Here is a 27,786-nt window from a genome sequence, read left to right on the forward strand (position 1 = left end):
ATTAAACATATACAAGACAAATTTTGTTCTTTAAGTGCAGGACAAGGGGTCTTCTGCACTGCTAATTATTTTTGACCTACATTGAAAAAGATAGAATTATTTTAACATAAATATATTAATAAAGTTTATTATTTTTATTTCCTACTAGAACCACAGTTCTTTTCCTCTCTTCCCTTTTCCCAAATGATTACAAACCTATCACATTTGTCATAAGTTACTTGTATAAGTTGAAAGGCCAAAGAGTTTTTGATAGCAATCAACGTCCCCTTTTTCTTGCCTAAGTTTGGGGTACAAAAAATATGGGGGAACTGTGCATTTTTAAGCCTGTGGATGTCTTTTCCCAGGAGGTGTGTCTCTTGTGCACATAACACATCACATTTCAGCATTTTACACTCTTTCCACAAGAGAGAGCGTTTGAATGGACTATTAAGGCCTTTCACATTCAAAGATGATATTTTAAAGACCATTATACCCTAAGAAAGATCGATACTGTGTACTCTTGTAGCATACCTGATCTCTAAGTATCTCCCCTACTTGAGTAATATTATGTGAGTGAGGACCATTCATCTCCGTTATTCCCCGACAAGAAAGACTATATGTACATAACGCATTTTTCTTATCAATCAGTAGTGATACCTTGTAACATAAAAACCTGAGAACACATATGAAAATATGTTCAAATATATCTAGCCAACTCCTTGTACAGGTAGTTGGCCTCATGGGGGGGGAAGTGACACAACACGTGTAACATTAGTGCCTGCCTAGCCCACATGGTGATTTAAAGGCACAGTACAGCCTGCAGCAATAAGATTATCAAAAAGGATATTGGACAACACCGTGTATTCCTCATTCTGGATTCAACAGGGAGTCCAAAATTCTTGCTGGGTCATTCTCCTCCATAACCAATCAGATTGAATTCAGGGATTCTTAGGAGATCCAACCTGTGTCCATACCTGGGATAATACCGGTGGTTTCTTTTTCGCCATCATTTGATGATCTCGAGGCTGAAAGTCGGGAAACCATTTTGCTAGAAGAGACGCTGCTTCTTTGGGTGTGTGAAGGACATGAGTGGCTCCGTTTCTCGAGATGAGGAGCTTGACCGGGTATCCCCATTTATAGGGAATTTCTTGGTCACGTAGATGCTTTGTAAAAGGCGCAAATTCTCTTCTGCGATTCATGGTGGTTGGTGATAAATCTGCGTACAACGAGATGCTCCCAAACCGCTCAGGGATGTCGTTATTTTTAAACGCCGACTTCAAGATGGCCTCTTTTGTTTGATAAAAATGGATTCTTGCCAGGACATCTCTTGGCGTTGTTTGCGGTAGATGTTTGGGTTTTGGCAATCTGTGTACTCTATCAATCATCAAATCTCTTTGATCTGTCTCTGGGATTAAAGCAGAAAAATAATCGATCAGGAACTCTCTGAGTTGCGCTGGCATGATGGATTCCGGTATACCGCGGAAACGAATGTTGTTCCTTCTGGAGCGGTCTTCCAAATCAGCCAATTTAAATTTTACTGCCAGCATATCTTCATCTGTCTCATTTTGAGCGTCCACTAAAGTATTAAAAGCAGAGGAAAATTCATCCATTTTTGTTTCAAGATGAGCTGTGCGATCACCAATATCTCTAATGTCTTTAGACAGTGTGGTAAAGGCAGTTTGGAAATCGTTTTGCATGGATGTCCTTAATTCTGATAATAAACTCCTCATATTAGATAAGGTGATGGCTGATTCATCAGACGGGCTGTTTTCCCTAGATTTCCCCAGATTGGGCACACTAGGAGGTAGAGAGACTGACCTAATATCCAGTGCATACAGCTTGTCTGGTGTGCTTGAAGTTCCTTCCACATTGGAACTGCCTGCTGTGCATTGTGCTGTCAGGGAGAGGATGGGAGCTCCTAGGACCGGAGCTTTTTCCTGCAGAGAATGGCCGGCGCCATTTTGTGAGTTTCCCGCCGGGGGATAGAAGGACGTGAGTTTAACCGGGGCAGCCGGTTTAGATCTTCCTCTCACCATCCCTGCTGCTGTGTGGCTGCTTCAGGAGTCTCCGGGTCAATTTTTGTGTCGGTATCCGACCTTTAAGGGTGGTTGTGAGCCGCTTTATCTGGGGCTAAGAGCGGAGCTCAGACTTATGTGACCGCTCTCCTCGGCATCCGGACACGCCCCCCGCCTTTCCTTTTTGTCATGGTGATAGGAGCTACAGGTACCAGACCCCAGCAGATAAGTATGCAAAAGAATACAGGCCACTTAGCAGTGATTATACACTAGAGTAGACAGACCTTCTATTCCAGAGATGCCGCTTGTTTGAGGATAGCTTCCAAACACAAGCCCAGCAGCTAATTAAGTGCCAACTACAACTGTGAAGAATAGGGATTTTGGTTACCAGCGAACGGAAATAGTGTTGTTGACGCTTGTTAGGGAAGTACACATTAACAAAGGTATATAACACATTATTAATTTCTGGATCGCTGTACAACTTTAGGCCGCGGCTTCTCAGGCCTACCCAGGCCTGCGCACGTGATCTCCACCAGAGCAGTCAATTTATACAATTTTATGAGGCCAAGGATGATTTGAGTCCTCTATAGAGAAAAATATTCAGCTGCTCACTGATCCAGCCACTGATGGCTATCGATAAGTACCTCACACTTCTCTCCTCGTGGTCAGTCCAGATCCAGCACTTTCTCACTCCGGTCCCAGCTCTCACACACCCCTTCCTCCTACTCCCCGATCCTCCTACCTCTTCAGGCACACCCGCCCCGTTACCGGAGATATCTTGCGTCCAGCTCTGTGTGTCAGCTGTATTCCGCGCTGTCCTCACACTGCCATCCTCCTCACCACGTGGCAGCTCCGGCCCAGCGCTCCCTCAGTCCGGCCGCCACTCCAAGAGGCTGTTTCCACCCGCTACACGACCCGGTCCGCTCTCCTCACGCACCCGACAAGTGCCCTGAGGTATGCTGCAGTTAATGCGCTGAGTTGAAGTACTTAAAAGTACTTAGCTACGCTTTGTGCCGCTTTATTCGTATGATGTGGCAGGAGCCCCGGGATCAAGCGGCCATCTCCTTCAGCAGCCAAACTCCGCCCCCGAAAGACCAAATTTGGATCCCTCACTAGCTGATTCAGTATCGGAGCAAAGCATTTCATATGCCTCTTGAGCTGTTTATGATCGTTTAGCCATACTGCGCATATATATATATATATATATATATATATATATATATATATATATATATATATATATATATACACACACACACACACACACACACACACTACCGTTCAAAAGTTTGGGGTCACCCAGACAATTTTGTGTTTTCCATGAAAACTCACACTTATATTTATCAAATGAGTTGCAAAATGACTAGAAAATATAGTCAAGACATTGACAAGGTTAGAAATAATGATTTTTATTTCAAATAATAATTTTCTCCTTCAAACTTTGCTTTTTGTCAAAGAATGCTCCATTTGCAGCAATTACAGCATTGCAGACCTTTGGCATTCTAGCTGTTAATTTGCTGAGGTAATCGGAAGAAATTTCCCCCCATGCTTCCAGAAGGCCCTCCCACAAGTTGGATTGGCTTGATGGGCTTCTTGCGTACCATACGGTCAAGCTGCACCCTCTAAACAGCAAAACTGTTTACAGTGGTGCTAACATAATTGCACAAGGGTTTTCAAGTGTTTTCTAATCACCCATTAGCCTTCTAACACCGTTAGCAAATACAATGTACCATTAGAACACTGGAGTGATGGTTGCTGGAAATGGGCCTCTATACACCTATGTAGATATTGCATTAAAAACCAGACGTTTGCAGCTAGAATAGTCATTTAGCACATTAACCCCTTAAGGACGCAGCCTAGTTTTGGCCTTAAGGCTCAGAGCCCATTTTTCAAATCTGACATATTTCACTTTATGTGGTAATAACGTCGGAATGCTTAAACCTACCCAAGCGATTCTGAGATTGTTTTCTCGTGACACATTGGGCTTCATGTTCGTGGTAAAATTTGGTCGATATATTCAGTGTTTATTGGTGAAAAATTGTAAAATTTAGAGAAAATTTTGAAAAAATTGCATTTTTCAGAATTTAAATGCATCTGCTTGTAAAACAGACGGTTATACCACCCAAAATAGTTACTAGTTCACATTTCCCATATGTCTACTTTAGATTGGCATTGTTTTTTGAACATTCTTTTATTTTTCTTGGACGTTACAAGGCTTAGAACATAAACAGCAATTTCTCATATTTTTAAGAAAATTTCAAAAGCCTTTTTTTTAAGGTACCTCTTGAGTTCTGAAGTGGCTTTGTGGGGCCTATGTATTAGAAACCCTGATAAAACACCCCATTTTAAAAACTAGACCCCTCAAAGTATTCAAAACAGCAGTTATAAAGTTTTTTAACCCTTCAGGCATTTCACAGGAATTAAAGCACAGTGGAGGTGAAATTTGCAAATTTCATTTTTCTTGCTGAATTTCAATTTTATTCATTTTTTTTTCTGTAACACAGAAGGTTTTACCAGAGAAACACTACTAAATATGTATTTTCCAGATTCTGCAGTTTTTAGAAATGTCCCACATGTGGCCCTACTGCGCTCGTGGACTAAAAGACAAGCCCTAGAAGCAAAGAAGCACCTAGTGCATTTTGAGTCCTCTTTTTTATTAGAATATATTTTAGGCAGCATGCCAGGTTTGAAGAGGTGTTGAGGTGTCAAAACAGTAGGAATCCCCCAATAGTGATCCCATTTTGTAAACTACACCCCTCAAGGAATTCATTTAGGGTTGTTGTTACCATTTTGACCGCACATTTTTTTCACAGCACGTATTTGAATTGGGCTCTGAAATGAAAAAAATGTCATTTTTTCCAATAAAATGTCATTTGTGATCAAAATTTCTTATTTTCACAGGGAACAAAATACCCCATTTTGTTGCCCAATTTGTCCTTAGTGTGGCAGTACCCCATTTGTGGTGATAAACTGCCGTTTGGGCCCATGGGAGGGCTCAGAAGGAAAGGAGCGCTATATGTTTGTTGGAGTCCAGATTTTGTTGGATTGGTTTTCGGGTGCCATGTCGCATTTGCAGAGCCTCAGAGGTATCAAAGCAATGGAAACCCACCAAAAGTGACCCCATTTTGGAAACTACACCCCTCAAGGAATTCATTTATGGTTGTTAGCATTTTGACCGCACAGTTTTTTCACAGCACCTATTTCAATTGGGCTGTGACATTAAAAAAATGTCATTTTTTCCAATAAGATGTAATTTTTTACCAAAATTTCTTATTTTCACAGGGAACAAAATACTCAATTTTGTTGCCCAATTTCTCCTGAGTGCATCAATACCCCATTTGTGGCAATAAACAGCCGTTTGGGCCCATGGGAGGCCTCAGAAGGGAAGGAGCGCTGTGTGTTCTTTGGAGTACAGATTTTGCTGGTTTGGTTTTCGTGTGCCATGTCGCATTTGCAGAGCCCCAGAGGTATCAAAGCAATGGAAACACACCAGAAGTGACCCCATTTTGGAAACTACACCCCGCAAGGAATTCATTTATGGGTAATGTGACCATTTAGACTCCATAGTTTCTTCACAGAACTTATTTGAATTGGGCTGGGAATTTAAAAAAAATATATTTTTTCCAATATGTCATTTTAGCTCAAAAATTCTTATTTTCACAAGAAATAAAATACTCAATTTTGTTGCCCAATTTGTCCTGAGTGCGGCAATACCCCATTTGTGGTGATAAACTGCCGTTTGGGCCCATGGGAGGCCTCAGAAGGGAAGGAGCGCTGTGTGTTCTTTGGAGTACAGATTTTGTTGGATTGGTTTTCGGGTGCCATGTCACATTTGCAGAGCCCCAGAGGTATCAAAGCAATGGAAACCCACCAGAAGTGACCCCATTTTGGAAACTACACCCCTCAAGGAATTCATTTATGGGTAATGTGACCATTTAGACCCCATAGTTTCTTCACAGAACTTATTTGAATTGGGCTGGGAATGAAAACAAAATTATTTTTGTCAAATAATATGTAGTTTTGGCTGAAAATTTCTTATTTTCACAAGAAACAAAATACCCCATTCTGTTGCGCAATTTGTTCTGAGTGCCGCAATACCCCATTTGTTGTGATAAACTGCCGTTTGGGCCCATGGGAGGGCTCAGAAGGAAAGGACCACCATTTGGCCTACTCGGGATTTTCTAGTGCGAAGTCATGTATGCAGAAGCCCCTGAGGTACCAGTACAGTTGAAACCCGCAAGAAGTGACCCCGTTTTAAAAACTACACCCTTAAGGCATTCATCTAGAGGTGTAGTGACCATTTTGACCGGAGACCTACACCCCATAAACTGTAATGTGGGTTCTCCCGGGTATGGCAATACCCTACATGTGGCTGTTATCAGCTGCCTGGACACACAGCAGGGCCCAGAGGGGAAAGACGAGGGGGGATAAGCTGTGCGGAGTGCATCAGGGTAAGTAAAATTGGGGTAAATTATAAACCAAGGGATGTATGATAAATTTTAAAACACTTTCATACAGAGCTCTGGTTATTCGGGACACGTGTCACATTGATATATTGTGTCCTCCCTTATCCCCCTCTTATAGCAGACTTTGCACCTCTTTTGACTTTTTCCCTTCTTGCCAGTTTGGGGAACTTCCCCTGGAAAGTGTTGCCCTGGTACGATGCGTGTGGGCTCGCTTCCAGAAGTACTGGGTGCCCCCCTTTCTTGGTCCCTAAAGATTAGGTTCTTGATAATCACCTCTTGAAATTTCACAAAAATTTAGAGCAAAGTAGAGGTGAAATTTCCTTTTTTTTTTTTGTCAGAAAATCCTCTTTATACCATTTTTTTTATAACACAAAAGGATTTATCACAGAAACGCAACTTAATACGTATTGCCCAGATTCTGCAGTTTAGAGAAATATCCCACATGTGGCCCTAGTGCGGTAATTTACTGAAGCCCCGGCCTCCGAAGCAAAGGAGCACCCAGTGGATTTTGAGGCCTCTTTTTTATTAGGCACCATGTCCGGTTTGAAGAGGTCTTGTGGTGCCAAAACATTGGGAACCCCCCAAAAGTGACCCCAATTTGGAAACTAGACCCCTTGAGGAATCCATTGTAGTTTTCTTGGGGTGCATGCGGCTTTTTGATCAGTTTTTATTCTATTTTTAGGTGGCGTGGTGACTAAAAAACAGCAATTCTACTATTGTTTTTTTTTCGTTTTTTTTTTACAGCGTTCACCGTGCGCTATAAATGACATATTCACTTTATTCTGCGGGGCGATAAGATTACGGCGATACCAGATGTTTATAGTTTTTTTTTATGTCTTATGGCGTTTGCACAATAAAATACGTTTTGTAAACAATCATTCACTTTTTGTGTTACCTTATTCTAAGAGCCATAACGTTTTTATTTTTCAATCAATAAAGCCGTGCGAGGACTTATTTTTTGCGTAACGAACTGTAGTTTTGATCAGTACCATTTTTAGGTACATGCGACTTTTTGATCTCTTTTTATTCCATTTTTTGGGAGGTGAAGTGACCAAAGAATTGTGATTGTGGTTCGGTTTATTATTATTTTATTTTACGGTGTTCACCGTGCGGGATAAATAATGAAATAATTTCGTAGTTCAGGCCGTTACGGACGCGGCGATACCAATTATGTATAGTTTATTTGTTTGTTTGTTTATATATTTTTATTAATAATAAAGGACTGATAAGGGAAAAGGTGGGATTTTTACTTTTATTACTTTTAAATCTTTTATTTTCTAATTTTTACACATCTTTTTTTTCACTTTATTACTTTGTCCCACTAGGGGACATGAGGGCAGGAGGCTCTGATCGCTATTCTAATACACTGCACTACATGCGTAGTGCAGTGTATTAGAACTGTCAGCTACTCACTGACAGCAAGCATAGTGGGTCCTGACGTTGTCAGGACCCACTAGGCTTCCGTCTATGGCATAGCCGGACGCCATTGTTTGGTGTCCGGTTGCCATAGTCACCATCGCCGGCCGCTATCGCGTAGCAGGCCGGCGATGGCAGCTTAACCCCTAAAAAGCCGCGATCTCTATAGAACGCGGCTTTTAAGGGGTTAATCAGCGGGGACACAGCGATCGGTCCCCGCTGTAGGAGCTGTGACAGCTGCTGAACAAGACAGCAGCGTCACAGCTCCTGTATGTGTCGGGAGGACGGCCGAAATGGAGCGCGAACGATACAGCTGCCATGACGTAATAGTACGTCAAGGAGCGGGAAGGGGTTAACAATGTATAGAGTGTATTTCTGATTAATGTTATCTTCATTGAAAAAAACTGTGCTTTTCTTTCAAAAATAAGGAAATTTCTAAGTGACCCTAAACTTTTGAACGGTTGTGTGTGTGTGTGTGTATATGTATATGTGTATATATATATATATATATATATATATATATATATATTCAAAACTATAAAACTGTCACAGCAAAGTGTAATCTATATAATTATTTTTTTTTCATTTAATTGATTTCAGTAATTCAATTCAAAAAATGAAACTCCTATATTATATGGATTCATTACAGATACTGATCTATTTCCAGCATTTTTTTTCTTTTAATGTTGAAAATTATGTCTAACCGTTAATGAAAACCCAAAATTATCTCTCAAAATCAGAATACTATATAAGCCAAATTAAATTTATTTTATTACCGAAATATAGGCCTACTTTCATAAAGTGCTCTAAAGTTTCCTGGGAGACGGCTGCGTTGTCTCTGGACTTGATATAACACCAACATTATTGCTCAGTGGTCCAAAGTCCTGTTTTCAGATGAAAAGTAAATTTTGCATTTCATTGGGAAATTAAGGTCCCAGAGTCTGGAGGAAGAGTGGAGAGGCATCAATCCAAGTTGCTTGCAGTCCAGTGTGAAGTTTCCACAGTCAGTGATGGTTTGGGGAGCCAAGTAATCTGCTGGTGTTGGTCCACGGTGTTATATCGAGTCCAGAGTCAACACAGCCGTCTACCAGGAAATTCTAGAGCACTTCGTGCTTCCCTCTGCTGACAAGCTTTATGGAGATGCTGATTTCATTTTCCAGCAGGACTTGGCACCTGCCCACACTGCCAAAAATACCAATACCTGGTTTAATAACCACAGTATCACTGCGCTTGATTGTCCAGCAAACTCGCCTGACCTAAAGCCCATAGAGAATCAAGAGGAAGACGAGACACCAGACCAAACAATGCAGATGAGCTGAAGACTGCTATCAAAGCAACCTGGGCTTCCGTAACACCTCAGCAGTGCCACAAGGTGATCACCTCCATGCCACGCCGCATTGATAACACCTCAGCAGTGCCACATGCTGATCACCTCCATGCCACGCCGCATTGATAACACCTCAGCAGTGCCACATGCTGATCACCTCCATGCCACGCCGCATTGTGCAGTAATTCATGCAAAAGGAGCCCCGACCAAGTATTGAGTGGATATACTGTACATACTGTTCAGTAGGCCAACATTTTGGTATTAAAAATCATTTTTGAAATTGGGCTTATTTAATCTAATTTTCTGAGAGACAAAATAATCTTCAACATTCAAAGAAAAAAATGCTGGAAATAGATGACTCTGTGTGTAATGAATCTATATAATATGAGTTTCACATTTTGAATTGAATTACTGAAATTAACTTTTTGATGATATAGCTAATTGATTGAGCAGGACTAGCTCCGCTTCCTCTTCTTCCTCTTCCTCCCGTCATACTTTCTGTCTAACTGCTGTATCAGATTTCTGAATCCAGTTTTCCCAACAGTCTATAAAGGCACTTGGTCCATGCAGATGTACACCGCTACAGCTCTGTTGTGTCTTTGTTAATCTCGCGAGATTACGGAGCTAAACGAGATTTGGTTTCACTTGCCGGAATCTCACAAAAAAGAGTCAGAAGTGTCAGGATTCTGAGTACACATGACGTCCAGGCTGGATTTCATGTGTATTCATTATCAGGACACTAGTAATGTTAGGGCTTGTGTATGTAGCTGCACATAGCGATATAACTATATCGCTAGTGCAGTGTAAATGAATGGAGAGGAGTGCATGATGCTGATTGGTCAGCGTCATACACTCCTCTGTACAACGCCCACTGGGTCGAAAGTAAAAGTACGCCCACTAGGGCATTAAGAAAGCTCATTAGCATAAACCAAAATCGCTCCTAACGTTGTGCAAAAAGATCGTTTTTTAAAATAAAAAGCATTACTGTCACCTACATTACAGCGCCGATCTCCTTATATAGGAGATAGGACACTTATAATGTGGTGACAGAGCCTCTTTAAACACACATTGCACATATTTACAGTTGAATAATATACTTACCTGTGCAATCTTGCTTCTGTTCTCCGCTCTGGCTGTTCTTTTTTTCGGATCACATGACTTCTGACGTCACTTTTTCAGGATCACATGGTCTCGCCCCAGAGAGACCTCGGATGGGATACCACACGTCACTGGTGACGTGTCGTTTCGGCGTGTGCTGGTTGATTACTGCCCGCCCAGCCTATGTAGCTTTTCACCGTGAGCGCGCCTATGACCCCTCCCCCCGCACCGAAGAGCAGCTGATCGCTGCTGACAGGCGCCCCGTATGTCGGACACCTGCAGCAGCTTTAGGAAGAGCCAGGAAATTACGGCGTTCTGACTGGGGTCTGTGACGGCTAGGGAGTGGACCAGTCCGGTCACCTTACCTGTCACCTGACCTCACGTCAGTGACATGAGGTCAGATGACTCCGGTCAGGGGACAGGTCCACTCCCGTGCTGCAGCCTCCCAGCATCTGCCTCTACTCTGTGCTCTGCTGTTACACACGCCGAGAAGCAGAAGAGGAAGCTCCGCCCACAGCCTGTCCTGACCTGTGATGCTGTCAGCAAGGAGACATGGTGAGTGTCTGTGTGTATACAGTGTGTGTCTCTGTCTTTGTAAGTGTATATGTACAGTGTGTGTGTCTGTCTGTCTGTGTCTCTGCATGTGTTTGTCTCTTACATTATCTGTACTCAGAGTTATCACTGTGTTATCTGTGATGATACATAGGACTGCAGGCAACATCTACCACATTATCTGTAATCAGAGAGTTATCACTGTGTTATCTGTGGTGTTACATAGGACTGCAGGTAACATCTACATTACAGGGGATCATGGGTATGGTGGGTTACAAGACCGGAAACAAACAGCAAGGGATGTAAACAAACAGAGCAACAGTGACGATGGAAATCAAACTGGTTAGAAGTTTAATAGGGGGTATTAGGGAAGGCAAATCAAGGCTGGGGGACACTTTTTCAAATTTTTATTTTTTTCCTGGACAACCCCTTTAATGGGATTAACCTGTCAGTGACCGCCAATACGCCTTTTAACGGCGGCCACTAACAGGCTTTATTCTGATGCATATGCCTTTTTACGGCACTGCATCAGGATAAAGTAAACCGAGCAGGAGACGTCAAATCTTCCTGCTCTCAGCTGCTAGAGGCAGCTGAGGGCTGGGGGCGTCCCTGCTCTGCCGGGTGAGATCGATATTAGTATCGGTCTCACCTGTTTAACCCTTCAGATGCGGTGCGCAATAGTGTGCACCGCATCTGAGTGGTTTTGGAGAGAGGGAGGGAGCTCCCTCTCTCTCCCACCGACACCCGGCGATACGATCGCCGAGTGTCTGTGTCTCCAATGGCAGCCGGGGGCCTAATAAAGGCCCCCAGGTCTGCCTGGAGCGAATGCCTGCTAGATCATGCCGCAGGCATGACCTAGCAGATGCCTGTCCGTTTTAAACGGACAGGCAGTAATACACTGCAATACAAAAGTATTGCAGTGTATTACAATAGCGATCGGAGAATCGCATATTATAGTCCCATAATGGGACTAGTAAAAAAGTAAAAAAAAAGTTTCAAGTTAATTTTAAAAAAAATGTGAAAAAAAAAAGAAAAACCCAGCTTTTCCCCTTACTTTTTCCCCATTACTATTAAAAAAACTAAATAAAGTAAAAAAGTTACACATATTTGGTATCGCCGCGTCCGTAACGACCTCGACTATAAATGTATTACATTATTTAACCCGCACGGTGAACGGCGTAAAAAACTATGAAAAAATTGCTGTTTTCTGTGAATCCTGACTTAAAAAAAACTGTGATAAAAAGTGATCAAAAAGTCGCATCTACTCAAAAATTGTACCAATAAAAACTACAAGTCTTCCTGCAAAAAAAAGCCCTTATACAACCGCATCGGCGAAAAAATAAAAACGTTACGGCTCTTCAAATATGGAGACACAAAAACAAATTTTGAAAAAAAAGCGTTTTTACTGTGTAAAAGTAGTAAAACATACAAAAACGATACAAATTTTGTATCGTTGCAATCGTAACAACCCGCTGAATAAAGTTATTGTGTTATTTATATCACACGGTAAACGCTGTTGATTTAAGACACGAAAAAGAGTGGCGAAATTTCAGGTTTTTTTTCTATTCCCTCCCCAAAAAAAAGTTAATAAAAGTTAATCAATAAATAATATGTCCCCCAAAACGGTGCTATTAAAAAGCACAACTTGTCCCGCAAAAAACAAGACCTTTACACAGCTATGTCGACGCAAAAATAAAAAGGTTATAGCTCTTGGAATGCGACGATGGAAAAACGTAAAAAATGGCTTGGTCATTAAGGTCTAAAATAGGCTGGTCATTAAGGGGTTAAAAAAGTCCCAAAAAAGTAATTGTTTTGCATAAAATATATTTTATTGCCCATACATTAAATAAAAACAAAAAACCTACACATATTAGGTATCTAAATGACCGTAATAACCTGAAGAATTGATCTAACAGGTTATTTAGCGCTTAATACGTGAACGGGATTAAAAATAAACAAGAAAAACTATGCCAAGAATCGCTTTTTCCTATATTCATGCCGTAAAAATGTTGTTTTTTTTTTCTACGCCCAAAGTGCGTAAATAAATAATACGATTTCTCCCGCATAAAACCAGGCCTCATACGGCCACGTCAATGAAAATAATAAAGAAGTTATGGCTGCTGAAAGGCAGAGCGGGAAAAAACGAAGAAAATTTAGCTGGTCGTTAAGGGGTTAATGGAGAAATATTGGTGGTTTTAATGTAGCATCATGAGGGGTGCAGCTTAACCTCAAATTATGAATGTTCTTTACAGGAGATTTCACCAATCACTTAAGAAAACGTAGCGTTTAACTTTGCTAACCTGTCGACTTTTCACCTCCTTGTAGAGGTTGAGGTTCTTGTCGGCCAAGTTGCTGGTGTTGCCTGCTTTGCAGTAGAGGGATTTGTAACGCCTTTGCATACTTGTTTTTCATTTCTGTTGGCTGCAGGTCTTCATCAGTAATGTAGGAAAAATATGCCCACACTTCACTCCTTGAACTCTTCTTTTTTTTTTTCAACAAGTTGTGGACGTCCGATAACATCTGTCATGCTAGTTACTGCCTTCTCCCTGCTCAAGCTAGACTGCTTGCGTGTGTCTCCATTCTCAGCGGAGTGGTTGGGGTGCTGTGCAAAGATCGGTGGCCGATCAGAAAATCTAGCATAAGAACGCTGCTAGTTTGGTTAATGTGAGGTACATGATGGGGTTACTCACTATTAGGGTTTGTTTACACGAGCGTGTTATTCGTCCGTACGACGCGCGTTATTTTCACGCGTGTCGTACGGACCTATAATAGTCTATGAGGCCGTGCAGACAGTCCGTGAATTTTGTGCAACGTGAGTCCGTTGCAAAAAACTCACGACCTGTTCTATATTTGTGCGCTGGTCGCACATCACCCACCCATTGAAGTCAATGGGTGCGTGAAAACCACGCATGTCACATGGAAGCACTTCCGTGCGAACAGCGTGATTCGCGCAACAGCTGTCAAAAGGATGAATGAAAACCGAAAAGCACCACGCGCTTTTCTGTTTACAAACATCCAAACGGAGTGTCATAATGATGGCGGCTGCGCGAAAATCACGCAGCTGCGCATCATATGGTGATGACACACGGAGCTGTTAAGTGCCTTTTGCGGACGCAAAACGCCACGTTTTTTGCGTGCGTAAAACGCACACGCTCGTGTAAACGAGGCCTTAATGTGTGAGGCTCGTAGAGGTTCAGAATTGATAACACCATGTGCTTCACATTATAGTAATTAATCCAATTAAGTACCTCCAAAGTCATAATTAACATTGGGTTAATGTGTAAGGTACATGATGAAAAAGGGGCTATAAAAATGACACCATTTATCAGTGCAACACCTGACCTGAGCATAAAGGATTGCTTCACATCGTACTGCACATCCATGGATTAATACTTTTTTTATTATTTCGTTGCGATTACCCTATTATGTCCTGATGTACTCCACACAGATTACATATGCCCCCACATTATAAATTGAAATACCGATAAAACACCTAAGAAAACTACTATCAAGCAAAATCTGCCATCCAAAAGCCAAATGATGGTCCTTTCTGAGCCTGGCACGGTGTCCAAACAGCTGTTTATAACCACCTATGGGGTATTTGCGTACTCTGAAGAACACGTTGTACTATTTATGGAGTGTGTTTTTCCAGGGGCACAAGCTGGGTACATCATGGCCTAGTTCACACGGAGTATTTAGCATGCAAAAAAAAAAATAATCTGCCTCAAAATTCTTGAAGATTTTGACCTGCCTGCGCTTTTTTGGCGCACGGTTTTCACCTGCGCCATTGGGGACTGCGGGCAAAAAAATGCAGTGAAAACGCATTTTTTCTGCCTCCCATTAAATTCAGTGGGAGGTCAGAGGCGGAACCGCGGCAAGAAAAGACATGACGCTTTTTTTTAAATTTTTTTTTTAAGCGCTGGGTTTCCACGTCAAAATCCACACCAAAAAAACTCCTGTGTGGACTGGGCCCATACGTACTGCAGAAATTGCATATCTGTAGAAAAAGTTCAATTCTTACACTGCAACATCCATTTTTCACTGATTTCTGCAAAACAGCAGTGGGGTCCCTTCTTGGGAGGGTTTTCACTGTACTGGAAATCCAATCCAGTAAAATCTTCATTCCAAAAACCAAATTGTGCTCCATCCATTTAGATCCCTTCAATTTAGAAGAAATTGTGCAGAAAAATTAGGGTGCCCTTTCTCCTATATTCCTTGTGAAAATGAATAATTAGGAGCTCATTGTTTAGTCTGGTGTATTCATGAGTGGACCCCCCCCACCCCTATCAGCGGTGATTGACGGGCTTGTGCATCTGTATACAGCGCAGCCAGCCATTAATAACTGCTGAGAGGAGGGGCAGATCCGCTTTAAGTCCAAATGAATAATTCTTATCCCTAATGCAAATTCATTTAAATGGGTTTTCCAACCGATAAAAATCAATGGCCTATCTTCAGGATAGGCCGTCAATAGCTGATGGTTCAGTGTCCGACTCCCGGGTTCCCCACAGATCAGCTGTTTTGAAGGGAGTGCAGCGCTCTTACGAGTGCTGCGTCCCCTTAATTTCTTCTTGCTCCCTGTGAATGTTCGACACACATTTAACGGCAATTCACAGGTATTGCAGCCTTTTCTCCCATTCACTTTAATAGGAGAAAAGGCCGCAATACCTGTGAATCGCCACTAAATGTGAGTCAAATATTCACAGTGAGCAAGATGAAATGAAGGGGAAGCAGCACTCGTATGAGCTCTGCACCCCCTTCAAAACAGCTGTTTGGCGGGGGACCCGGGAGTCGGACCCCGACCCATCAGCTATTGATGGCCTATCCCAAGGATGGCCTATCCTGAGGATAGGCTATCAATTTTGATCGGCTGTAAAACCCCTTTAATGCTTTTTACAGTGTTGCTAAATTGTAGAGCGTTCATAATGAATTTTCTTTTGCTTGTAGTAAGTTTGATCTGTACCAAATGGAATGGAACATCAAAGAAGAATTTAAAGATTGCCTTGTAGCTGTTGGCCCATATGGAGGTCCAATAGGTATGTTAAAAACATTTATATGTATACAAATATATTTGCAGAAAGAAATTGTATAAGAAAACATCAGTTAAAGACGTGTTCCCATGTCATAAAGTGATGGCATGTTGCTAAGATATGCCATCACTTTATGTTCAGTGGGTGGGGGGGGGGTCTGAATTCGGGGACACCACTGATCCCGAGAATAAAGGGGGTTTAGCACTTTAGCCACTTCACTGTTTTCTCCTACACAGCAGTGTCCTTACCGCCTGTTGTACAGGGAACTGCAGCACTGCCCCATTCAAGTAAATGGTTCTGGCTCCAGTTCCCTGTCCATGTACTCTATGGTGACTGCAAAGGAAATGTATGGCTGGACGATGCTTCTTGGTGATAACCGCTAATGACCAGGGATTCCAAGAGCTAAACCCGCAGCCAACAGCTGAGTAAACGCCTTTAAAATTTATGTAGAAATTTTATATCTAAGAGTTATTGGGGTTTTTTTTTGTTAGTTTTTTTTTCCCCATCTATATAATTTAATATCTGATTCACTCTCGTCTTGACTACTGTAACTCATTACTAGTCGGTTTTCCCCTCACTAAACTCTCCCCTCTCCAATCTATCCTCAATGCAGCAGCCAGGCTCATCTTTATGACCAACCGCTACACCAACGCCTCTAATCTGTGCCAGTCACTGCACTGGTTGCCCATCCCCTTCCGAATAAAATTCAAACTTATTACTCTCACCCACAAAGCTCTCCACAGTGCTGCACCCCCTTACATCTCCTCCCTCATCTCTGTCTACCACCCTACTCGGGCTCTACGTTCTGCCAACGACCTTAGATTAAAATCCTCCATAATCCGAACCTCCCACTACCGTCTCCAGGATTTCTCTCGTGCTGCACCCGTCCTCTGGAATGTGCTACCCCAGACAATCAGATTAATTCCCAATATCCACAGTTTTAAACGTGCCCTGAAAACACATCTATTTAGACAGGCCTATAACATTCCCTAATCTGACTCCTTTCCATGGCCCTCCATTTAGATTAGTCATCAGAATAAGATTCCCTCACACTCCTTCTCTTCATGTCCGTCATACACGGATACTGGCTGGTGACCGGCTCATGCAGCTTTATGTTACCACCGCATGTGTATAAAAATGGCCGGACCATTGTACAGAACAAACACTATTACACTTTGTGTCTCCCTTATGTCCTCATAGAATGTAAGCTCTTGCGAGCAGGGTCCTCACTCCCCAGGTTTGAATTGTAAATGAACTTTGTCACTATGTAATGTCGGATATTGTTTGTTTCATGTTCCCTCTAAATTGTAAAGTGCTGCGTAATATGTTGGCGCTATATAAATAAAGATTATTATTATTATTAATATCTATCCATAGGATAGGATATAAATGTTTCATTGTTGGGGATCCCAACTCTCTGAGTTCCACTTCATTATCTATGCTATGGGTAGGTAATAATGGTTACAGGTAGGAAAGCCCCTTTAACGCCTTAAGAGCCAAACTATTTTGGAATTTAAACACCCAGTATTTTCTTCCCAACGCCCATAACAGAACCCATGTGAGGAGGACCTCCTGCCCCAGGACAGGAAACCTGAGGAGACAAAAATGTACACGCCCCCTCCGCACCTCTCATTTAGGTTTCCGGTCCTGCTGAATTCTGAGGAAGCCCTTTCTCCCCCTTTTTTTTTTTTTTCCGCAACCTGGGGCTGAGAGAAACCCCAGGTCTGCTTACCTAGGGGTCCTGATCCTTTGTGTGTATGTCTCTGGGCTGAGCCGCATCTTCCAAACCTGGTCATCTTCTCCATGCTCCTGCTGTTTGCGGTTGAGGTTGCCGTGGCTGTGCTGGGCAGCCTCTGTTCTTCTCCCTATGTCGTCGGTGCGACTTTACTAAATTCAGCAGGTGGGTTCGGGAGATTTGCGTCACTTGTAAGACGGCATCTGACGTCACTACCGGTGCGACTGGAAGACAGAAATTGGAAAAGGATTTCCTTTTTTTTCCTAAATTGTTCTTGGCACCCAGGAGTGATACGATGTGTTATAGATCGGCCATGGGGAGGATCCAGCCATCCCTCAGTTCTGGGGAACTGCATCTCTGCTAGCAATCTGCAGGATGTCTGAATCCGGAGAGGCTGTTCATGCTGACCCATCTGAACCTGGCATAGGCTCCAGTCCGGTATAGTCCTGTGGAGAGATGGGATTTCTGCCTGAATGGATGGGCAGTTTTGTTTTTTGTTTTTTTTTTAGGTTCTACTGGGGACCTTGTTTTATTTATTTTTCAGACCACAAGGGGTTCTAAGAAAGCTTCCAAGAAAAGCACAGGGAGCGTGGGTTCTATAGAAAGGCGCTTCTTACCAAAAGCCACTTTGTTAGACTTGCCTTGACGGAGTACTGGCAGATGAGTCACCCTCTTTGTCACGTTTGGTACATGGACCCACTGGGCCGTACCGCCTTGACGGTATGGCAGCTGGCCAACAGGACACAGGACAAAGTCTATAGTTCAATAGGTGTACCTGTGGTAACTCTGACATTTCTATAGACGAACATAGGTAATGACAACAAAGCTCAGGCAAGGCAGAAAGGGGCAGAGCTCTTCTTATAGTCCAGGATCATGGGGCTGGCACTTTAATACCGGGCACGAGCGTGCGCGCGCACCCTACCGTACAGAGCAGAGCGAAGCGGAAGTGAGCGCTGGCGTCTCCTGAGGAGAAGACGCGGGACAGCGCTCACAGGACCATGGCTGCGACAGTCAGGGTGTGAGTAAACCTGACTGTCCGCTGCCATGGATGTTACACTCTTTAATTAAAAACATTAATCAGATTATCAAATCGGAGGTTAAAAATCTACAAGATAATCTCTCTCATCTTGGAACTTCTGCGGAGCAATCCAGAGACTCTGAGCTTAGCAGCTCCGAGGATGTTGCTACTTTTGTTCAAGAAGAAGTTGTTTCTTCTGAATACAACTCCTCCTCCGAAGAGGATTTTGCAGGGAAAGCCTGGTTTCCTGCAGAGGATCCTGACCATTCAAGTAGAATAAAAAAAATCATGTATTTAAAAGCATATAAGTAATTAAAATAATTTTTAAAAAGAAACCACGCATAAAACTTAAGTTTTAAGAAAAATGAAATTGTTTTCAAGCATACAAATGCAGATGTATAACTATAATTCTGAACAATATACCGTAATTATGCCCAGTTTACACAGTTTTTTTTATACCGGCCACGCCTGCCTCCCATTGATTTTATTAGGACGCAGAGGTGGTTTTTAGCCGCTTGCGGTAGAAAAAGTGGCATGCTTGTTCTTGCCGCTGTTCTGCCTCTGACCTCCCATCAAAATCAATGGGAAATAGAGAAAGCGTTTTTCGCTGCGTTTCGTCTGCAGCGCGCAATGGCCGCAGGTGAAAAACGCAGTGGAAATCGTGGCAAGAATTTGCAGGCAAGGCCTGTAAAAGAACTGTGTGTGAACATGGCCTTACTTTGTTACCATGTACAAGGAAGTTTCTTATTCTTACTGTATATCCCCATCATTGAAATTTGCACTGGTAATAACATTTTCCTAATATATTCAAATTCTTTTAACCTCTTCCCGACATGCACCTTTCACATTTACGTTGCGGTAATTGCTGGGTGTCTCTATATATTACTGCTGTAGATGCCAGGACCCGAGTTAGGCCCCATGCACACAACTGTGCCCGTAATCATGGGCACAGCCAGTCGCGGATGGTTGTGGGCAGTCATCCGCATTGATCCCATTATAAAGTATGGGAGCATGGTCCGTAAAATTAAAAAAACAGGACATGTCTTACTTTTTACGGAAGGTCTCTATGGCCCGACACCTTCTCGTAAATATACGGGAAGGTGTCCGTAGGCCATAGAAATGAATGGGTCCATAATTACGAATGAATTCTACGGTCGTGTGCATGGGGCCTTAAGGCCTTTTTACACCAGCCGATAAGCGACCGATGCAGCGATGTCTTATTGATCGGCGCTTGTTTGCTCTGGTCACACGGAGCTATGGATGGGTCCCCATACATAATCATCATGTCGGCAGCGCATCTGCCTGTTTACACAGGGAGATGTGCTGCCGACAACGATAATATTCAACTTTTTTAAAACTATACGACCAGCAGATGATCGTGTTTGCACAGGGGAATTATCGGCAACGAGCGTTCTATAAACGCTTCTCTGCCCGATAATCGTCCTGTGTAAAACCCCCTTTAGTCTCTGATCCGGCCGCTTAACCCTTTAGATGCCATGGTCAGTAGAGACTGCGGCATCTAAGGGGGTTGTAGCCAAAATTAATAAAAATGTTGTATAAAAAAAATAAGTTTCAAGTAAAAAAAAAAAAATCGCCTTTTTTACAATAAGTCTTTTATAATTGGAAAAAACAAAACTATACATAATTGGTATCGCCACGTTCTTAATGACCTAAACTATAACGGAATTTATTCCACACGGTGAATGCCATAAGAAAAGAAATATGAAAAACGAATTTACCCCAAAATAGTTCTAATATAAACCATAGCCCATCCCGCAGAAAACAAGCCCTTACACATCTCCATTGATGCAAAAATAAAAAAGTTATGGGTCTTAGAATATGGCGACACAGAAAACAAATGTTTTTTTTGTTTTTGTTTTAAAAAGTGATTTTATTGTGCAAAAGCAGTAATACATAAAAAAAAACGAAACTATAGGAATTTAGTATTGCCGCAGTAGTATCAACCAGCAGAATAAGGCGAACGTGTCATTTATGGCGTACAGTGAATGTCTAAAAAAACAATGACAGAAATTGCAAAAAAAATTTGATAGTCGCATATGTCCCAGAACTGTACCAATAAAATCTACTGCTTGTCGTCCCCCCCCCCCCCCCACAGCTACATCGACCGAAAAATAAAAAAGTTAAGGAAAAAACATCCTGATGTGCATTCCCCAGAAAATGGTACCTATAAAAACTACAGCTCGTCCTGCAAAAAAAAAAAAAAAAAAGTCCTTATATGGCTAAGTGAATGAGAAAACAAGAAAAAGTTACGGATCTAGTAAGGTGGGGATGAAGAAACATCCTGATGGGCAGGACAGAGGAAATCATTCCTTCAGTTTCAAGAAGTGGTTATCAAAACCATAGTATTTGGGAACCAGAAACTGAAGGGCCATAGCAAATCTTCTGGAAATGATGGTGCCTATATAATATATATACCACGGCAACACTTTCCCAGCAAAGTTTCCCAAAATTCGAAGTAGGAAAAGTCCCCAAAAAGGTGCAGTGTTACAAAAGGGGGATAAGAAAGGATACCATTTATCAGTGCGACACTGGATTGTGCATAACTGATTGCTTACCACACATCTATGAATAGTTATTTATTTACCCCATTATTATACCCTCTTATTATACCCTGATGTACTCTGCACAGATTACCTATGCCCCCACATTATAAACTGAAATACCATTAAAATTTCTAACAGAACTACTACAAAGCATAGTCCGCGCTCCAAAAGCCAAATGGTGCTCCCTCCCTAATAAGCCCTACACTGTACACAAACAGCAGTTTACTTCCACATGTACGGCATTACCATACCAGGGATAACTTGCTTAACAATTTATGGGGTAAGATTCTCCAGTGGCACAAGCTGGGCACGACATATTGTGCAGTGAAACGGCATGTCAGTGGAAAAATTGCATGTATTGATTTATGAAAAATACTTGTGGGGTGTAGTTTCCAAAATGGGGTCACTTCTCATAGGTTCCTTTTTATTATTTCACATCAGAGCCAATTGTGTACCAATGCTGTGTAAATTGTCAAATTAGGCCTCAAATTCGCATGGTACACTTTCAATCCTGAGCACTGCCGTATGTGCAGGCAAAATATTAGGGCCACAGGTATGGTGTTTATAAAACCAGGAAACACTGTATAATTAGAGAGCTGTCTTTTCATGGTGGCACATCTATTGAAAATGTGCCATTTTCACTCTGCAACATCCATTGTACACTAATTTACACGTGTGTGTATGGTCAGCATTCTCATTGTACCCCTACATGAATTCCTTGAGGGGTGTAGTTTCTAAAATGGGGGTGTTTTTGTTTTGATACATCAGGGGTTTTGCAAATGCGACATAGTGTCCGCCAACCATTCCAGCAAAATCTACCCTTTAAAAGTCGAGCTTTTTCGTATGTCTAAACAGAAATTTATATTCCCAAATTCGGGAGACATTGCTTTACAAATGTTGGGGGGGGGGGGGGGGGGGGTGGGGGGGGGGGCTTTTTCTCCTTTATGCCTTGTGAAAATAAAAAAATTTGGAGAGAAAACTGCATTTATTTAAAAAAAACTTTAATTTTGCATTTTCACGGCCCAATTCTAATCAATTCAGCAAAGAAATTTGGGGTAAAAATTCTCACTATACCTCTGGATGAGTTCCTCAAGGGGTGTAGTTTCCTAAATGGAGTCACTTTTGGTGGGTTTCCAATGTATTGGTAAATCTGCGCTCCCCCTCTTCTAAACCCTAACGTGTGCCCAAACAGCAGTTTATTACCACATATGGGGTGTTACCATACTCAAAAGAAATTGCTGTACAAATGATGGGGTGCTTTTTCTCCCTTAGTTTTGTGAAATGGAAAAATTTTAAGCTAAAACAACATCTTATTAGAAAAAAATAATAAATTTTCACTACCCAATGCTAATAAATTCAGAAAGAATCCTGTGGGGTCAAAATGCTCACTATACCCCTCGATGAATTCCTCTAGTGGTATAGTTTCCCAAATGGAGCCACTGCTCAGGGGTTTCCACTGTACTGGTACCTCAGGGGCTCTGCAAGTGCGACATGGCGCGCAGAAACAAACCCAGCAAAATCTGCTTTTGAAATGCCAAACGGCGCTCCTTCCCGTCCGAGCTTTGCCGTGTGCCCAAATAGCAGTTTATGAACACATGTGGGGTATTGCTGTACTCTGGAGAAATTCCTTTACAAATGTTGGGGGGCTTTTTCTCCTTTTTATTTCTTTTAGCTAAAAACGATGTATTGGAAAAAATTATATTTTTCTAATTCTAATAAAATCTATGAAATACCTGTGGGATCACAGTGCTCACTGCACCCGTAGATTAATTCCTTGAGGGTGTGGTTTCCAAAATAGTTTTTTTGGGGGTGTTTCCTATGTACCACAAACCTGACATGGTGCCTAAAATATATTCTAATAAAAAGAAGGCCACAAAATCGAAAAGGTGCTCAATCATTTCTGACGCCTGTGTTGCAGTCAAGTAGCACGCTATGGCCACATATGGGATATTTATATAAACTATATATATTGATACTATCTTGATCCCGCAGCACTCTGTGTTTCAAGGGTGCGTGAGTAGGCTTCCACGCCAACGGTCGCAAGCGCCGCATATCCTTCTCCACAGTCGTAATCCGTGTCTGAAGAAGATCGAATGTATAGACCTATACGTTAAAAGCCTATTTTTGGATTACTACTTTTGGCTATGTGTGAAATAAAATATCACTTATTGCATAATACCTTGGAGTGCTGAGTTCCCATTTTTCTATATAATTATTGAGTTACTTTTCTCTGTTAAAGGGGTATTCCCAACTTAGACATTTATGGCATATCCATAGGATTTGCCATAAATGTCTGATAGATGAGAGTCCCAGCTCTGGGAACTGCACCTATATCGAGAACGGGAGTCTCCCGGCCCCTGTTCTGCCTGGTGCGGCGGCCGCTGGTCGCAGAATCCATGCCGGGGCTAGTGGAGAGAGAGTCTCACGTTTGCGCTGCTCCCTCCATTCTATTCAATGGGCGTTATGGAAACAGCCGTGCAATGCATGCTCGTCTGTTTACAGAACTCCCATTAAAAAGAATGGAGAGAGCCACGTGCATGCGCGACCCTCTCTTCACTAGTATCTTCCTGAATTCTGTGGCCTGCGGCCTCCGCACCATGCCAGACGGGGTTAGGAAGACTCCCGTTCTCGATATAGGTGTGGGTCCCAGAGTTGGGTCTCTGCATTTTTCGGATATTTATGGCAAATCCTATGGATCTGACATAAATGTTTAAGTTGGGAATACCTCTTTAGCACTTGCTGTGTTACAGGAAAAATAGGATTAAAATTAAACATCTGCCAAAAAATATATACATTTGGAAATTTCACCTTCACCTTCCTTTCATTTCCGTAAAACACCTAATGTATTATACTTCCAAAATGCTGTTTTGAATACTTTGATGGGTACCGTTTTTAAAATGAGGTGGTTTATAGGGTGTTTCTAACACACAGACCCCTCAAAGCCACCTAAGAACTGAAGTGATCTCTAAAAACTAGGTTTTGGAAATATTCTTGAAAATTTGAGAAATTGCTGTTAACGTTATAAGCATTCAAAGTTATTACCACATAAAGTGACACATGCCAGATTTGAAAAATGAGGCTGTCAGGAAGGTCAAAATCGGCAGCAGCTGGAAGGGGTTAATCTGACATCAATTGATTGTAATTATCAAGTATCGTAAAGTAATGAGACAACTTTTAGGAAGGAGGCCTAAATATGCTACGATTTATTTATTGGCTCAGTGTATTGTCAGTTTTTTTTAAATGTTTTTTTCTAAAATAAAGTTTTTATATTTTTTTGTTTATCAGTAGGTGTTGATAAAAATAATCCGCTCACATTCCACTGGCAGTGTATGTGAATACGGTATTTTCTACCCCATTCACGCGAATAATAAATGCTTCTGCAGCCTTTTCGTTGCTAATTGCATTGCGGCAGTAATGAATTGGAGGGGCTAACCCTTGTGTGGTACCAATGGCCAATCTGAAACCGAAACCTTAGTGCCGGCTGCTGATTTCTGCAGTAGAATTTTGGAAAATCCACACCGGTTGTTCCATAGGTGTGATATGTGAACATAGCTTAATCAGGGATACTAAACTATTTTTAGTGAAGGTCCATTTACCTGGGTCTGCCGACTGGTGAAGGTTCAAGTTGAGCATCAACAGTAAGGCTATATTCATACGGGCTGGTTTTGCCATAGGCAATTCCGACCCGTGGATCTGTGGCAGAATCCCGAGGTTTATCTGCCCCCTGTAGATAGTGCCACACAATGCTCTTTAAAGAGAGTGTCACACATAGTGCCCTTTGTAGATAGTTTCCACACAGTGCCCCCTGTAGACAGTGCCAGACAATGCCTTTTGTAGATAGTGCCCCTAAACAAATAAAACAAACTTGTACTTGCCTAGCCTCGTTCCCACGACGAATAGAGCTCCTCTCCAGGCTCCTCAGTCACAATAGGCCTGCAGCTTATGAGACACCAAAACGGGACCCTTTGCCGTGAGGTCATAGCGCTGGTCTGCGCAGGGATCCTGTCTCAGCGTCTTATAGGCTGTAGGCCTAACATAGTCTGATGAATGGAGGAGCAAGGAGCTGATAGCTCCCTGCTCCGCCATAGTATGTAACGCATAGTAACGCAGATACAATTGACTGTGGCAGTCGCCTGGGGATCTGGGGTAGCAGGCCTAAATTCTGGGATTCTGCCCCGGATGCCAGTGCTAGCGACGCTACTGGTTCGGACAAATGCCATTTGAGGACCCGCGACCTAAAGTATGACCTGTCTAGGGGTGCTAGTGCTGAATTTAAACAATGCTAGAGCCATTGGTTAAAGCTGTTACGTGACCATTGGTTGTGCTATTCACATGGTGCTGCAGGTTTAATAAGCGGAATGGTGGGGTCCGGGAAGATTTAAAAAAAAAAAAAAAAAATGAAAAATGTATTATTGGTAAGCACCTTCACTTTAGAAAATCTTGTGTGTTCTAAAAAAAACTCAGTTTACACCACTTTCAGAGTATATATCGAATAAATCTCTAGAATGCATAACTCTGATCTATTGGAACACTTTATATTCCCCTATATTGCAAAATGTAGTAGACCACGCTTTTCAATACAAAGTATGTTGCTGTATACAGCCGAGACATATGCCAAAAGCACGCTCTTTTAGTATGTCAGGTCCATTATAGACTATGGACCGGTTTTGGCATACACCTCCAAACTTTTGTTCGTTCATATTTTAATTTGTATTGAAATCATTATTTCTTCTCATATTGCACATACGTCTTACTGATCTGAATTGGTATGTTATATGGGAAATCAAAAATAAATCCTTATCACGGACCCCCCTTAGGATCCAATGAAGTATAATGTGTAGTAAAAATACTGCATTCAACTCCCTAATTTTTTGATCTCCTCTGTTTTCTGATACTGATCTTGTGAATATCTACAATACATAAAGATAACTGTAAGACTGATACTGTAATGTGTGATTATTTTTTTTTTTTCCTCCAGCTTTGATGAAAAATTATTTGACAAAAGAGAGAGCCAGCAGTTCAAGACCTGTATTGGAGATTTACTCTGCTTCTGGTGTCCTTTTATCCACTATGACAGTAAGTATGTATAAAAAGGCAAAAGTAACCAAACGTTCAGTAAATTAGTTTATTTATATACAAGCAATAATTATAGAATTGTGGTCTTTTTAAGAATTTTAGAAAGAAATTTGGCACTTAAAGGATTTGGCCCAGACTGAACCTTATCACCTATCCAACATGATAGGTGATAGATTTCCATCTTAAGGGTCAGTTCACATGCAGTTTTTTGATGCGTAAACAGTGTCCGGTTTAGCGCCGAAATCGCCCCCCCAATTGATTTCAAGGGGCGGCAGAGGCGTTTTCTTTTCCCCAGGCAGGTCTTCGCTGCACGCAGGGAAAAAAAAAAACTGCATGTCCTTTCGTGCCGCGGTTTTCACCTCTGACCTTTTAATTGAACTCTTGAGCGTTTTTCGCTGTGTTTTTTTGCCCGGGGTTTTCGCGTTCGCTTCAATGGCTGGGGGTGAAAAATACATGCAGAAAGTTCAAAATCTGCCTCAAAATTCCTGAAGGAATTTTTAGGCATATATATATATATATATATATATATCTATCTATCTATGTATATGAGAGAGATAGAGAGAGCGCGCTATATATATATAGTCATTCATTTTTTTTTATTTTTTTACTTTATTATTAAGCAAAGGCTTGGTGAAAATGGTAATATTTTATTGCTTTCTGGTTACTGTCTGTCTTTGAGCTGTATTTTACTGCTCATATATAGCTGTACTGTGTAAGTTGAATAACTTTTTTTTAATGCATTGGCTTACTTAAAATGCATTCGGAAAGTCTTCAGATCACTTACATTTTTTCACATATTGTTAAGTTGAGGCCTTGTTATAAAATAAAAAAAATCTAGTTTTTCCCCATGATTTTGCCCTTAATACCCCATGATGACAAAGTGAAAACAGAATGTTAGTAATCTTTGCTAATTCATTGAAAAGGAATAACTAAAATATTGCATTGACGTAAGTATTCAGACCCTTTACGCAGTACTTAGTTGTGGCACCTTTGGCAGAGATAACCGCTTCCAGTGTTCTTGGGTATGATGCCACAAGGTTTGCACACCTGGATTTGGGAATTTTCTGCCATTCTTCTCTACGGATCCTCTCAAGCAATGTCCGTTTGGATGGGGACCGTTGTTGGACAGTCATTTTCAGGTCTCTTCAGAGAGGTTCAATTGGGTTCAAGTCAGGGCTTTGGCTGGGCCACTCAAGACGTTCACAGAGTTGTCCCTAAGTCACTCCTGTCTTGTCTGGACTGTGTGCTTCGGCCCAGAGCACTCTGGATCAGGTTTTCATTAAGAACATCTCTGTGCTTTGCTCCACTCATCTTTCCCTCAACCCTGACCAGTCTCCCTGTCCCAGCCGGTGAAAAACACCCCCACAGCATGATGCTGCCACCACCATGCTTCACTGTAGGGATGGTATTGGGGAGGTGATGAGCAGTGCCAGGTTTCCTCCAGACATGACGGTAACAATTGAAGCCAGAAATGTAAATCTTGGTTTCATCAGACCAGAGAATTTTTTTTTCT

General features: G+C 41.9%; 1 protein-coding gene across 2 annotated transcripts in view; it reads left to right on the plus strand.

Annotated features, from left to right (window-relative positions):
- The window catches only part of VPS16 (VPS16 core subunit of CORVET and HOPS complexes), a 286,660-nt gene that overhangs the window by 28,144 nt on the left and 230,730 nt on the right, over positions 1-27,786 (plus strand). For both annotated transcript variants that reach the window (XM_075829956.1, XM_075829955.1), the window contains exons 2-3: positions 15,798-15,886; positions 26,176-26,273. In XM_075829956.1, the coding sequence (XP_075686071.1) occupies positions 15,798-15,886; positions 26,176-26,273 (187 nt within the window). The remainder of the gene's footprint in view (positions 1-15,797; positions 15,887-26,175; positions 26,274-27,786) is intronic.

Source organism: Rhinoderma darwinii, chromosome 6 (genome assembly GCF_050947455.1).
Source record: "Rhinoderma darwinii isolate aRhiDar2 chromosome 6, aRhiDar2.hap1, whole genome shotgun sequence".
Lineage (NCBI taxonomy): Eukaryota > Metazoa > Chordata > Amphibia > Anura > Rhinodermatidae > Rhinoderma > Rhinoderma darwinii.